General features: G+C 39.0%; 6 protein-coding genes across 6 annotated transcripts; 4 read left to right on the top strand and 2 right to left on the bottom strand.

The window, feature by feature from the left end:
- Positions 1-803: 803 nt before the first annotated feature.
- On the top strand, positions 804-5,370 carry BATDEDRAFT_92730 (uncharacterized protein; the record flags this gene model as incomplete). The annotated part of the gene is made up of 5 exons (XM_006682963.1): positions 804-935; positions 1,036-1,190; positions 1,656-2,411; positions 2,494-3,514; positions 3,586-5,370. 5 exons carry the CDS (start codon positions 804-806, stop codon positions 5,368-5,370), a joined length of 3,849 nt encoding a protein of 1,282 aa, XP_006683026.1.
- A 296-nt stretch (positions 5,371-5,666) lies between these two features.
- Positions 5,667-6,643, bottom strand: BATDEDRAFT_36285 (uncharacterized protein; the record flags this gene model as incomplete). The annotated part of the gene is made up of 2 exons (XM_006682927.1): positions 5,667-6,091; positions 6,170-6,643. The coding sequence occupies 2 exons, from the start codon at positions 6,640-6,642 to the stop codon at positions 5,758-5,760; spliced, it is 807 nt and encodes a 268-aa protein (XP_006682990.1). The 3' UTR covers positions 5,667-5,757.
- Positions 6,644-6,754: 111 nt separating this feature from the next.
- BATDEDRAFT_36284 (uncharacterized protein) lies at positions 6,755-9,668 on the bottom strand (the record flags this gene model as incomplete). The annotated part of the gene is made up of 4 exons (XM_006682926.1): positions 6,755-7,551; positions 7,626-9,036; positions 9,104-9,229; positions 9,294-9,668. The coding sequence occupies 4 exons, from the start codon at positions 9,666-9,668 to the stop codon at positions 7,514-7,516; spliced, it is 1,950 nt and encodes a 649-aa protein (XP_006682989.1). The 3' UTR covers positions 6,755-7,513.
- Positions 9,669-9,856: 188 nt separating this feature from the next.
- BATDEDRAFT_14888 (uncharacterized protein) lies at positions 9,857-11,065 on the top strand (the record flags this gene model as incomplete). The annotated part of the gene is made up of 8 exons (XM_006682882.1): positions 9,857-9,880; positions 10,189-10,257; positions 10,350-10,358; positions 10,467-10,484; positions 10,546-10,623; positions 10,680-10,797; positions 10,867-10,908; positions 10,968-11,065. 8 exons carry the CDS (start codon positions 9,857-9,859, stop codon positions 11,063-11,065), a joined length of 456 nt encoding a protein of 151 aa, XP_006682945.1.
- Positions 11,066-11,291: 226 nt separating this feature from the next.
- Positions 11,292-12,530, top strand: BATDEDRAFT_92709 (Rag GTPase GTR1; the record flags this gene model as incomplete). The annotated part of the gene is made up of 6 exons (XM_006682962.1): positions 11,292-11,465; positions 11,524-11,654; positions 11,713-11,871; positions 11,927-12,237; positions 12,294-12,409; positions 12,469-12,530. Exons 1-6 carry the CDS (start codon positions 11,375-11,377, stop codon positions 12,528-12,530), a joined length of 870 nt encoding a protein of 289 aa, XP_006683025.1. The 5' UTR covers positions 11,292-11,374.
- Positions 12,531-12,757: 227 nt separating this feature from the next.
- BATDEDRAFT_92708 (uncharacterized protein) lies at positions 12,758-14,258 on the top strand (the record flags this gene model as incomplete). The annotated part of the gene is made up of 2 exons (XM_006682961.1): positions 12,758-13,618; positions 13,707-14,258. The coding sequence occupies 2 exons, from the start codon at positions 12,758-12,760 to the stop codon at positions 14,244-14,246; spliced, it is 1,401 nt and encodes a 466-aa protein (XP_006683024.1). The 3' UTR covers positions 14,247-14,258.
- Between the last annotated feature and the right edge of the window lie 76 nt (positions 14,259-14,334).

The raw sequence follows: 14,334 nt of genomic DNA, 5'->3' as shown, positions 1-14,334 counted from the left end.
TGCATCTTTCATTATACTGTCGTTTAAAACCATATACTGGTCGAGCTTGGCCAAGTTTGAATGCGTCAAACTACAGCTGTATTCACGTGACATGAATCACAGTCTTGTAGCGAGTTTTCACTGCTTTGAAAGAGTGGTTAAATATTCATTGTGCTTTTTTGCTAGAAATCGACTCTAGCAGCGACAATATTGTTCAAAACTAGTTTGATTTTGTAAACATGAACACTGTTTGGCATAGCAGTGCACTGCACAATCACCAGACTCATTGCAACCCATATATCGGGCTCGATTGTTGATATGGAATCTATTGAAACCATGATGTGAATGCTTTGAATATCCGATTGTTTACAAAACCGAACACGAAAAACCAGAGCTTTGTCGAAAAGTTCAAGACACCATTGCCTAATACATTTGGTGTGGGTTGGCTGTTTACTAGACACCCTTATTTGGGCTCCACTTTACATGGATACGGCCGTGAGAATAGAGATAACAGTCAGCTGGAATCTTGTGTATAATTGTGTTCCAATACATCTGTTATGAACTGGAAACGATTCCTGTTGTAATCTTGCACAAATATTAGCTGTTGAAAAAGCATCAAATAAATGGCAATATAAAAGCGGTATCAAGTCATTCGACTCGAATGACAAAGCCCAACCCTGCATTGGTTTGTCAAAGGACTGCCTAGCCAACAGGCCGCATAATTTTATTTTCGATTCAAACCTCATAAAAGGCTTGGTCTTGGCCGTTATCTGAGCTACTTTAGTTTTTTGGTTGTAATCTGTTCCATCGGCCTGTTAAAAAAAATGGTTGACCATCGACTTTCACGCAATGTGTGGAGCTATCCGACACTTTCATGGATAACTCCAATTATTCGAATTGGATCTAAAAAACCACTTGAGCAGCAGGCAAGTTCTGTATTGACACACTGTCTGCCTGTATCTTGAATTTAGCGTTGACCAAATCTAAATTGAAACATTTTCGACTCGTTGAACTGCCTTGATAACATGACTTGATTTCAATTTAATGTACCAATAGGACCTAGGACTAATTAGTACAAGCGAACAATCAGTGACTGTTGCTGCGTCATTTGCTCGGTTTTGGGATGACTTTTCAAAACATGCTCGTAACCCAAAAGATTATAAATGTCCTAATCTATCGCTTACTCTTTTTGCGATTTATTATCCTACCATGTAAGCGCATATACTTTTTTACGTTGCCTTTGTCCAATTATAGCCACATTTACGTAAACGGAACAATTTTCTGTATTAATGAACAAAATTGGCGGTTCACTATCCATTTTGGCATCCATTAGTGTTTTATTTTATGTGAATACGGCTGCAGAAACGCTAACCATTTCCATCTATTTTGAATTTTGCTTTGATAGGTTATTTCTGGCGATATTGAGATTGGCTTCGATTATCATTAATCTAGGTCTCCCCTACATTGTACTACCACAGGCATGTGTAATATGGATTGATGTTTCATAATTGTAATAGTATATTGCATATTTTGAGTATTGGCAAATATGTATTTTAACTTTCCATATACCCAGTATATTAAATAGCTGCTTGGGTTATGGCGGTAAATACTTTACACTGGTCTAATTTTTTGGCGTATATCATCATTTCTGGGGTTTAGGTACTTAAATTTATCAGCAATCCAGACGATCCGTCGTTGCTACTTGGATCGGGTTTGGCCATTTCATTTGCATTTTTGGCTATTTTACTTGTAATCGCTTTGCTTAATAGTACTCGTACCTCTCTCGAGGTAGATCTTGCTATTCGTGTAACATCGCTTCTTACTGGAGCGGTTTATGAAAAAGCACTGCGTTTATCACCCAAATCTCGGCAGATATTCTCTGAAGGAAAGATTTTGACTATGATCAATGTGGATGTTCGCTCACTGTCCGTCTTTTTGTCTGTCACCATTAATCAAATGTGGTCGGTTCCACTGCACATTGTCATATCCATGTACTTGCTGTCGCAATTGATTGGACGCGCTGTATGGTCAGCGGCAGGCATTTACATTCTCTTTACCCTTTTCCAGATGGGCTTGGGAGGGGCAATGTCCAAGGCTGTCAATGGATATCTCAAAACTTTTGATCATCGCATTACAATCTCACGCGAGTTTCTTGGCGGCATTCGTGTCATCAAGTACGGTGCACTGGAGGAAATTTTTAGACAGCATATCCGTTATTGGCGTGATTTGCAAACCAAGTCATTACAGCTGTTTAGTGTATCGATCATTTTCATTACTAGCTTGCTGCAGATACAGGAGGTGTTTGTTCCTGGTGTTGCTTTTGCCGTGTATGCTACTCTTGGTGGTGACATGCATAGCTATGTTCCATTTTCTGCGCTTGGTATTTTTAACATGCTGTTGAAACCCATGAACGAAGTTACTTTGATTTTTGCGTAAGTTGTACCGTGTTTTAGATCCTACTGTCACCCATGTATTTTAATACTCACAATATTGCTTTTATTGTGAATGCCACAGTGCTGCTGCACAAGCAGGTGTCAGTTATCAACGCATGGCCCCATATTTAATTTCATCTGAAGTTTTAGAATCTGAAGTATCACAGGTTCACAAGTCTCAACCTGAAAATAGTACAACTGCTATTAAACTTGAAGCGGCTGAATTTATTTGGGAATCGGCTAGAGAATCAAACCAATCAGCCAAGAACAAAAACAATTCCAAGAAATTCAAAATGCTACTCAAAAAGTCTAGTTTGAATTTGGACAATTCGACTGTATCACTCATAGATAAACCGTTTCGGATCCATTCCACTACGCTTGATATCCCGCAAAAATGCTTGGTAGCAGTTGTTGGTGCCGTTGGTAGTGGAAAAAGCTCGATGCTATCTGCTTTGATTAGTGACATGTGCAAAGTATCTGGCCAAGCAAATATTTATGGGTCTATTTCATACTGTTCACAAGAACCTTGGATTATCACTGGTACGATCGAGGACAACATTTTGTTCAACAAAGAATCGGCTCGTGCCAATATTCCCATGGCGCTTTCTGCATCGTGTCTTGAGCTTGATCTGAAGGGTATGGAATTTGGTTTAGGAACCCAAATTGGAGAAAAGGGGATAAATCTATCTGGTGGTCAGCGAGCACGTATTGCTCTTGCACGGGCGATAGCACACGATGCTGATATTTATTTACTGGATGATCCGCTTGCAGCTCTCGATGCACATGTTGGCAAGAAAGTGTTTGACAATGCTATTTGTGGAGTATTGAAAAACAAGACTGTTGTCTTGGTGACTCATCAACTCCATCTGTTGCCCAAAATGGACATGATTGTTGTCATGGACAAAGGCAGTGTCGTTGAAACTGGAACGTATAGTGATCTTATTGCAAGTCCAAGTAGCCATCTCTCGCACATCATGTCCAATCATCACGTTGACACATCTGATTTGGATAATGAGACCGATATTGTCGTGGAAGAAATGGCTGAAACTAAAACTGCCATGACTGAAAAGCAGGATAGCCCGTCCCAGGAAGAACGCATAGTAGTAAGTTTTTTTAGTTGGGATATTGGTTTATGATTGACAAGACTAATTTATTTAATGATTGGTATTTTCAGGGACGTATCAAGCTATCTACATTAAAATCGTACATGAATTTCTGTGGTGGTATTCCATACGTCGCGTCACTATCTATTGTAGTTTTAATTGCTACCATATCGGTGATTTGCACTCATTTGGCACTTGGTTGGTGGGCAGAAGATACACTTGGTTTGTCGAGCCAGGAATACATTCGCATGTATATCTTACTTGGCAGTTTATCAGCACTTTCCAGTATTGCCATGACAACGCTAGTATTACTTGCTGGAAAACGAGCAAGTGTCTTCATTCACCATACTGCTTTGGATGGACTTATGCGCACGACAATGGGATTTTTTGATACCCAGCCGATTGGACGCATTTTGAATCGCTTATCTGGTGATATAGAATTGATTGATCTTAAAATGCCGGAAGCACTATTAGCTGCAGTGAATTTTATGATTTATGTCATTGCAGGAGTGATTGTAATTGCCACGTCATCCTTTATCCTGCTTGCACAATTTGCTTGTCTAGCAGTGCTTGTTGTTATACTGTTTCGCTTTTTTCAATCGTCGTACAGAGAGCTTCAGCGACTCGTGGCTATTATGCGATCTCCACTCAATGCTCATATTTCCGAAACATTGACAGGGATTGCAACCATCCAAGCCTATTGCATGCAAGATTCATTTATCCATCAACAGAGACTAAATATGGATCAGTGTAGCGTTTCGAATATGTATTTTGAGGGTGCTCGCAATTGGCTAGCACTTTGTCTTGAGCTTTTGGCGGCATCAGTAACGTTTGTGCTTGTTCTGTTGGCTACATTGCGTGTCGGTGGTTCTACCTCGACAACACTTGGAGTTTCACTTGTAGCATCGATGGGACTCAGCGACTCGCTAAACATGCTCATGACAGCATGGGGAAAAACAGAGGCCATGTTTAATGCCGTGGAGCGATTAGATCACTACTCATACGAATTGAAATCCGAGGCAGAAGGTACTCTTCCAACAGATCCTAAACCCAAGACGTGGCCAACAAAGGGTGCAATTGAAATTAAAAAATTGAGACTTGCATATGAAAGTAGGCCCGATCATCCTGTTATCAAGGAAATATCGTTGTTTCTCAAACCTGGTGAAAAAGTGGGCGTTGTTGGTCGCACTGGATCAGGCAAATCAACACTTATGGCATCACTATTTAGAATCATTGAAGCACAATCTGGTTCTATTGAGATTGATGGGATTGATATTTCCACGTTGGGGTTAAAAACGTTGCGATCGAGTCTTCAGATTATTCCACAAGAACCGATTTTGTTTAGTGGTACATTTCGCAGTAACCTTGATGTGCGATCTGAATACACTGATGAGGAGATATGGCGTGCTTTGGAAACAGTTGGTCTCAATACTTATATTTCATCTTTGACGAATAAGCTTGACTCGACGATTTCAGAAAACGGCACGAATCTATCTGCTGGTCAACGACAGCTGATATGCCTCTGCAAAGCCATATTAGCCAGTCCAAAGGTACTTGTGATGGACGAAGCAACAGCAGCTGTTGATGCATCGACTGACAGACGGATTCAGGATTTAATCCAAACACACTTTAGCGACACTACGGTATTTAGTGTAGCACATCGATTGAACACGATTGCCGCGTTTGATCGTGTTCTTGTTCTTGATCAAGGCACGGTTGCCGAGTTTGATGCACCTCATGTTCTGTTACAAAACAAAGATTCTGTGTTTAGTGATTTAGTCGAGGCCACTGGTATTGCTAATGCGACTGTGATTCGTTCTATGGCTCTGGAACACTTTAAAGCATCGAATATGTGAATGTTGATTTTAGTAGATTACTTTAAATCTAGTACTTGAAATAAATGGATTTTTGATGTGCAAATATGATATTTCGAGTTATAAAAGAATGCAAGTTTAAAAATGTCTAAATTTGAATCAAAAGCAAAAATGATCGCTACGAGGTTCGAACTCGTGCCTCTTTCGAGACCGGGACTTGAATCCGGCGCCTTAGACCACTCGGCCAAACGACCACATGTGTTACGAGTTGTGAAATGAATTATTACAATTCAATTCAATTGTTAATTTGTAAGGATTGAGTTTATTTCAAAGCATATGCAGTATCAAACAAGAAGCTACAAAGTATTTTGTTTATTGTTAAAGAATTGCATTAAGAATGCAGACAGGATTGAGTCGAGTAAGAGAGTACTAGACTAGGGATGCATAGAGAGCAGCCAAAAGAGAGCCAGAAGTCAAGATGGCAGTGAGATAAAGCTGAGCCTGAGATTCAGTAGCAGCAGATTTAGCACTAGCAGCATGAGTAGAACTGGCTGGGGAGACAGTCGCGCCAGCAGCAGCCGTGGCAGCACCTGTAGCAGCAGCAGCAGAAGAGGGAGCAGCAGCAGTAGTATTGACAGGTGTAAGTGGATTGCTAGTATTTGATCCAGAGCATATCATTCGAGTGGGAAGACCAGTTCCCACTTGGCAAGATCCGCTATCAAACGAAGGACCGCCAGGCTTGCAGTCCTTGCATTCAGCGTCACTAGAAACAATCAGATATTAGTAATGAAAGCTTATTGTTTGACATGCCAACTATGCTTTGAATTCGACTCCTTCATACTTGCAAAACTGGACTTGTCCACTTGTACCAGAACAAGAAGCTTTAAAGTAATATCCACTCTCGAATGCATAGCATTTCCCATCAGCAGCATAAGTAGTTTGTTCTACTTGTACAGTTGGATCAAAGAAACAAGGCTGCTGATTTGGAGCATTGTTGTATACATTGACACTTAGATAATTGGCACCAGGAACGAGCGCAGCATCAGAAGAGGATGGAACGTAAGCATTGTCTGTTGCAGGTTGATTATCGCAGGCTGTGCCTTCGGATGAAAGAGCTCGACTGTCAGTGGATTTGATTTCGCAAGACGTGGTCACTGATGCGGGTGACGAGCAAGGTGCATTAGGTACCCAAACCTGAACACCATAACCAAAGTTGGCTTTACAACTGTTGTCCGTGTAATAAACTCGACGTTGCCAGCTAGCAGAGACTGTGCATGCAATACTCAAAAGTAATATGGCATTTGAAACAAACATGTTGCTGATTTAATATTACAAAGTAAAGTTGGAACAAGCCATTCATAAATTCAAATCCACTCTTATAATCCATTCCATAATCCATTCCATAATCCATTCATAAATTCAAATTCAAATCCATTCCATAATCCATTAAATATATTTATATATTCTTGGATGGCCAGGAAATGCTTACAAACAACTAAATTGGTTTCCAAATGTAATCAAGCATGTATATGAAGCAGAAAATGTGTTTAGAAAACGTCAGACTAATGCCAAATGCATTACGTAAAAGATCTAGTAGCAAAAGTTGTGCATCGATGGATAGTATTAAGGGTGGTATTGCAAGTGTACCATGTATTACATCAAGTAGTCCAAAAATCAAGATATGCAGATTCTTGTTATTTTTCTTGATCATGAAATGATAAAGCCTTACAAAGCATATTTAGTCATGCATGTTGAGCTGAATATAAACGTATACTGATCATTACAAGTAATCAGTATACGTTTAAACACTATTTTTGATTTAAAACAGTCGAGCATCAAGTATCATCAAACTCTAGATAAACTGACAGTATAATCATCATAAAAGCAAACGGAATCACCCAACACCAGGAAATGCTATAAAAGAACATTACAAACCTTGTCCATCATTTAAATCCACATACCACAGTAATTAGAAAAATGCAAACATCAACCTTGTAATTCAAAGGTGATTATACCACAAGAAATCACGGCAAATATAAGAATTATAGGAAAACAATGGGAATGCTCAAAACATATCACTCGCACAGCTGCCAATATTTGGTAGAATAGTAGAATACAAAAAAACAAATGCTATATCCATCAATGCACAATTTTGCTACAACATCTTCATACGTAATTGCATCCATTAAACACGGGCTCGTTTTGCAGCAGCATCGTCGTGCTCTAAAATAAAAGTGGATAAAAAATAAGAAAAGCTATAGTTTAAATGTACATGAATCATTGGAAATACAACTTACCCTGCTCGAGTTCCCGTTTGCTACCTAAAGAGAATTTGTATGCGTTCAAATCATCAACTTCACTATCAAGATTGCTGTTGGTAGGATCAATACAAACCGCATCCAAAGCCGTGTCATGTATTGCGTCAGCTGTCGCTTTTTCCAGCAAGATATGAGCATCTGCACTGTCTTTGGCTTGATCTGTATTCTGTAAACTCTGATGATCTGTATCAACATCGAGTGCCACGTCGTTTTCATCGACATGAGGATCGATTTCCTCTGTATACTCCATGTCATCCATCAACGCATCCATATTGTCCAGTTCAACTTCTACAAGTGGATCGTCAAATACTTGATCAGTGCCTTCATCTCCTTGATGATCGTCCACTTTAGCAACGTCCAAATCAATGATAAGCGTAGAATCCACTGCATCGATAGTGTCATCATTGATGTTGGATGAGTATTGATCAGTGCTTTCATCGCCTTGTACAGTATACTCGAATTCTTCAGCAACAAAACCATCTTCAAAATGAGCTTCAGTGTTTTCAAGAACAGTACTATCAACGTCTTGAAGAGTGTTGTCAGAAACAAAAGTAGTGAATGCAATAGATCCATCTGCATCGATATGTTCATCGTTGCCAGTATCTTCAGCATAAGTTTCATCGTTGCCAATATCTTCAGCATAAGTTTCATCATTACCAATATCTTCAGTATAGGTTTCATCATTATCAATATCTTCAGCATACATTTCATCATTGACCACTTCGCTGTCAAATGCATCCAAGATTTCAGGATCAATCATACTCGCGTCTGCCAAAACATCTTCACTTGCATGATCGTCTATACCTACTGGTTGTATTACAAGATCAGAGTCTGTAGGCAAGACTTGAGTTGTATCACACTCAGTAGTAGAAATGGGATTGGATGAATCTGCAGACAAGGGCTGATGAGGAGTAGAAATAAAAGCCTCGACTGTAGGATCTGAGATTTGAGTGACAAGACATGCACTATGATTATCGTTCAAACTCAAAGTTTGTTCTATTTGAGTCTTTGGATTGTCTTGTTCAATACAGTCATTATTGTCGTTTTCATCTTCAGTAGTTTGATCAACAACAGTATTGGTATGATTGCGACCAGGAGTTGATATAGTAAATACAGATGAAGCAGTGTGTTCAAGATTTCCATCAGAATGTAATGAGTGGTCACCAAGAATCAGCAGATCATCTTTGATGTCGATTTCGGCAGCATTTTTTTGAAAATGCGAGTCTTTAGAAACCGGTTGAATGGGAGTGGATAAAGCAAGTGTATTATTTTCATACTCATCACCGAGATTGTCGTCGTCCGAGTCTAGCACAATTGGGTTCGAGTCCAATCCACCTTCAGTACAGATTTGTTCAAGCAAACTTAGCTGGTGTTTAAGTGATGTTGGATGCTAGAACAGACAAGCAGTTAGCATTGAATCATTAGTCAAAATGCAATGAAAATCAAAGAGTGTTTACCTGAATCAGGATGATTTCGAGTGATGGAAGAGCAGATGCAGTGTCAGAGCCTACAGATTGAAAATGACGAGCTTGATGGAATTCAATAAGAGTAGGAAGAGTCAATCGATTGAGAATAGGAAGATCCTAGAATAAACAAGAATGATGAATAACAAGAATTAAAAAAAACAGATAAACAACCATAAGATACCTGATGCATAGCATATAAATCCAATTGAGGAATCTGAATGGACACATCGTATAGTTCAGATTTAATGTTTAATACATGTTTGAGTTCTCTAACAAGGTAATAGAGAGGAGAATTCAGCAAAACGTTTGAAGGAAGATCTTCTTCGTCCAAATCAAAAGAGAATGGAATGTAGTCATCTGGAACGAGAGCAGCAGTAGTAGAAAATAGCGGATACGATGTATTGTTGAATAGAATAGTGATGTCAGGAAATAAAGAGTCTTGTTCATCGAGTTCATCGTCCAATTGAGCAATATCATCTGGATATTTGATGTTATCTGAAGTATAATTTTTTGTAATGGAAGTAGTATCCACTTGACATTGAATAGAAGGATGCATTGATACCATGTAATAAGTTGAAAGTAACGAGAATTTGAGTTGAATAACAAAATCAACAAAATTTCAAACTCTAAAATTCCAGACCCTAAAATCAATGACAAATAGCAATCAAACCCCAAATCATTTACACGTGACTATTTATCCTTGTAAAACAATTTCTCGTTTTACAACTCAAACAATAACAAAACATGGCTCTCAAGCGCATTAACAAGGTAGAACTAGTCTGGATGCTTAACACATGGCTGCTTGTCGTATTCACCACTCTTGAGTTGAATATAAATCTTAACCTTGAGTTTCTTGCATGACACTGTCAGTGAGAGTTTGAGGAATTCAATTTCATCTTGTTGAGAATCCATTCATGGCTCGTCCATCTCAATGCTCAAATCATCACTCCTTCCATCTACTGCTCCACCATCTCATCTGTTTGTCCCACAACTCTTGTTTTAGTCACTAACACACTTTGAAACTACTGAACCACCCTGGCTGCTCTACTTTCTACCTTGCATTGAATACTATAAAGGAATTGGCAGATCTTGGCAGAGACCCACCATCGTCTTGCAGTGCTGGTCCTGTTGGCGATGACCTTTTTGTACGTTGTCACCTTGTCTTGTTATACACTATACTCTTGACTTACTTTGTCATCATAACTGGATCACCACAACTCACTTATTCATCCAACAGCACTGGCAGGTATTGTATTGTACTGAATTTCTTGGATCTGGCTATTCGTAAATGTTTCTACTTTCTTAACTTTGAATCCCTACTAATGTGGCAAACTGCTGTTTCATCCCGTTCAAGGCTACCATTATGGGTCCCGTAAGTATTTGCTCTTGACTGCTCCTTCTTGTAAACCTGTTACCAACTCAACCCATCTTAGAGTGATAGTCCTTACTCTGGAGGTGTCTTTTTCCTCTCCATTCATTTCCCTACAGACTATCCATTCAAGCCTCCCAAGGTAAGCAGCTCTCGTACCTGTCTTGAAGCGAATTCTTCTAAATCACTGCTTTTCAGGTCAACTTCACTACAAGGATATATCACCCCAATATCAACAGTAATGGAAGCATTTGTCTAGATATTTTAAGAGACCAATGGTCTCCTGCGTTGACAATATCTAAAGGCAAGCATGCTTGTCTTGATTGAACCTTGCTGCACATATACTAACCCTGGATCTGGATTTGAATCTGGATTTGAATCTTAGTTCTTTTGTCCATTTGCTCAATGCTAACTGATCCTAATCCTGGTAAGTCTTGGTACCACACATGGGTTGAATGTCTTGACACTAATCCTTATTTTATGTAGACGATCCTCTTGTTCCTGAAATTGCTCATGTGTACAAGACTGATAGGGCCCGATATGAATCCACAGCACGAGAGTGGACTCGCAAATACGCCATGTAAATTCAAAATAACAGTTTCATGGCTCACGAGCGAGTTTAAAATATTTTTTTTATTTTTAAAGGGATTGATGTGTTGCACCATTTTTATTAGTTGACAAATTGATGGATAAAACAGTTGAATATCTTTTAGATTTGAATGAGTTTTTGTATTGAAGTGGATAAAATCTTGAGTTGAAACTTGACCTGAAATTCAACATGAAAAAGAAGGTGCTGATACATGGTTATACATTGCACCATGTTTTATTAGCAAATACATTCATTCAGTTAATAAAGAATATTCATTGAATCCATCGGAATGTAGGTGTTGCTCATGGGAAAGAGCGGTTCAGGCAAAACCTCGATGCGTTCCATCATCTTTGCAAACTATATTGCTCGAGATACTCGTCGCTTGGGAGCAACCAGTTGAGTGTCATGAATCCATTCATTAAATCAAACCATTTACTTATGCCAACAGTCTAGTCGATGTCGAACACTCTCATGTCAGATTCTTAGGAAACTTGGTTTTAAATCTATGGGACTGTGGTGGTCAAGAATCTTTCATGGAAAACTATATTGCATCGCAACGAGATCAAATCTTTCGTAATGTAGAAGTACGTTGTTCTAGTAGTGTCGTTATCCATGACAAACTAATCATTTTAAATCATTCAGGTTTTGATTTATGTTTTTGATGTTGAATCGAGAGAATTCGATAGAGATATTCATTACTATCAATCATGTTTGGATGCATTGATTCAACATTCTAAAGATGCTCGAGTGTTTTGTCTAGTTCATAAAATGGATTTGGTCCCTGAAAACCAGCGTGAACAGGTAACTTGTCAAGCATTCAAACTGGATTGATTCTCAACTCAACCCTTGTGTCTAGATATTTTTTGATAGAGAACAAGATTTGAAGCGTCGATCTCATCCATTAAAAACTGTTTCATTTGGTACTTCCATTTGGGATGAAACGCTCTACAAGGCGTGGTCTGCCATCGTAACGTCACTTATTCCCAATGTGCAAGTCCTTGAAACCAACTTGAATGCATTCTGTCAGCATTGTGATGCAGATGAAGTGATTTTGTTTGAACGTACAACGTTTTTGGTGATCTCTCATGCCACCAGAAGGAATCTAGGCGACATTCATCGATTTGAAAAAGTATCCAATATTATCAAGCAGTTTAAATTGAGTTGCAGGTAAAGTGTATTGATGTTGTTATGGATTGGAATGTACGACTAACGTGTATGTGTAGTAAATCACAAGCACAGTTTCAAACCATGGAAGTGTGCACACCAAAATTCTCAGCCTTCTTGCAGGGACTCACTTCCAACACATATGTCATGGTTATCGTATCTGATCCCACTATCTGTAAGTACAATCAAACGACACGATATTGAAATATATGCTAAACACAATTTATAATATAGTGCCTGCAGTGACATTGATGAACATATCTGCTGCTAGATCTCACTTTGCCAGTATCGAATAAATACAAACACGTCAACTGTCAATGGATTGACTATCAAGTACCGACCTGACACAATAAAGCACATTGAATAGTTTGATCGAATATCGTTTCAAGTTTTAAACAATAGAAATTCCATCTTATTTTCGACCCTTTTGAAACAAATCTAAAAGCAGTTTGAAACCACTGCTTCGAGTAGTTTGTGATATAAAAAGTCGAGTGTTTATGAATTCATGTTCATGACAAACGACATGACCACGAACGCAAAAACTCCATCTACTGCAAAGACTCTGATCAAACCTGCTGGATTCTCCTTTACAGCCAAGTTACCTTTATATAACGGGCCATTCAATGTTGGTATGATGGATATCGAGACTAAACCATTGGCTCAATCTGATTCATCAGAAATAAAGGGAATGCCTTACAAAAGAGGTCTTCTTGTACGCATTTACTATCCGACTACTGTTACTTCCAATAGTTGTAAAAAACCTCATTGGCTTCCCATCTCTCCATTGTATGCATTGGGGTATTCTTCATTCCTTAATTTGCCTTGGATTGTTGGGCGTATGTTGGTGTCGCCATTAACCTCAAAAGTAACAATTCCATCTTATTGGCAAACTCCATTGGCTCATCCATCTGACACTCAAACAACTATTCCGTCAATCCCTCATCGTTTACCTGTCGTAGTGTTTTCACATGGATTGGCAGGCATGCGAACTACTTACTCTACTTTATGTGGATCTCTTGCTGCTAAAGGATTTATTGTTCTCGTGCCTGAACATTCAGATGGCAGTGCGTGTGCTACGATCCGACAATCTAATTCATCAACATCTACTCAACACGAACACATTGCTTATCTACGTCCTGACAAAACCAGTGTCTTGCCTGGTGAAACTACTGATGACTATTTGTTGCGTTTACGACGTGCTCAAGTAGAAATTCGAGCTGATGAAGTCGATGCATGTATCGAGATACTGAAAAAACTGGACATGGGTTCATTCGACCCAAAAGACAATCTAATTGGAAACCATGCAGAAAGTGGACCCTGCATAGACTCATTTAAAAGTCGGGTTGATTTTCAACACATGGTGATGGCGGGTCATTCGTTTGGTGTAAGGGTTGAATCTAACGTGTTGTTATTGTATAATAACCAAATCTAAACATAACCCTATTCAACTGTAATGTATTGTTAATGATTAGGGTGCAACAACAATCACAGTATTGTCAAGACCAAATATGCCATTCAGATGTGGAATTATTCTCGATCCATGGATGTTTCCTGTTCATAATCCAAACGTAACAGTACCGTATCTATCGATCCAATCTGAAACATTCCATTGGAAAACTAATTTGGATCAAATGCGATCCATGATGGGGTTGGTGCCTTATTCGAATACTACGGATTCTACTGCCGCATCGACAGTGTTGACAACTTCAACATTGCAGCATCCACATACACGGTTTGGGTATATTCGTCATACAGCACACAATAACCCATCGGATTTTTCAGGATTGTTTCCAACAGTTATACAATGGGCTGGACAAGCAGGATCTGCAGACGCATTACGTGTTTATCGTATAAATGACGATTGGATGTGTGAGTTTATTGCTACGATATATGAGCAGATGGAGTTGAAACTCCCGCGTAGTGCAGAGTATAAAATAGGTCAAGAACAGGACGAAATGATTGCTGTTGGTGATCAAGCTTGGAATGATTTGTATTCCCGACTAAAGAAATAAATGTTTGGATTGTCAACCGTTTAACCATTCAGATCGTTCAAATCGTTCAATATTAAATATAATCAATGATTCCAATCACAAGCATCAA

Source organism: Batrachochytrium dendrobatidis (genome assembly GCF_000203795.2).
Source record: "Batrachochytrium dendrobatidis JAM81 unplaced genomic scaffold BATDEscaffold_19, whole genome shotgun sequence".
In the NCBI taxonomy this organism is placed as follows: domain Eukaryota; kingdom Fungi; phylum Chytridiomycota; class Chytridiomycetes; order Rhizophydiales; genus Batrachochytrium; species Batrachochytrium dendrobatidis.
Note: the sequence above shows the minus strand (reverse complement) of the source record. Positions and strands in the feature narration are given on the sequence as shown.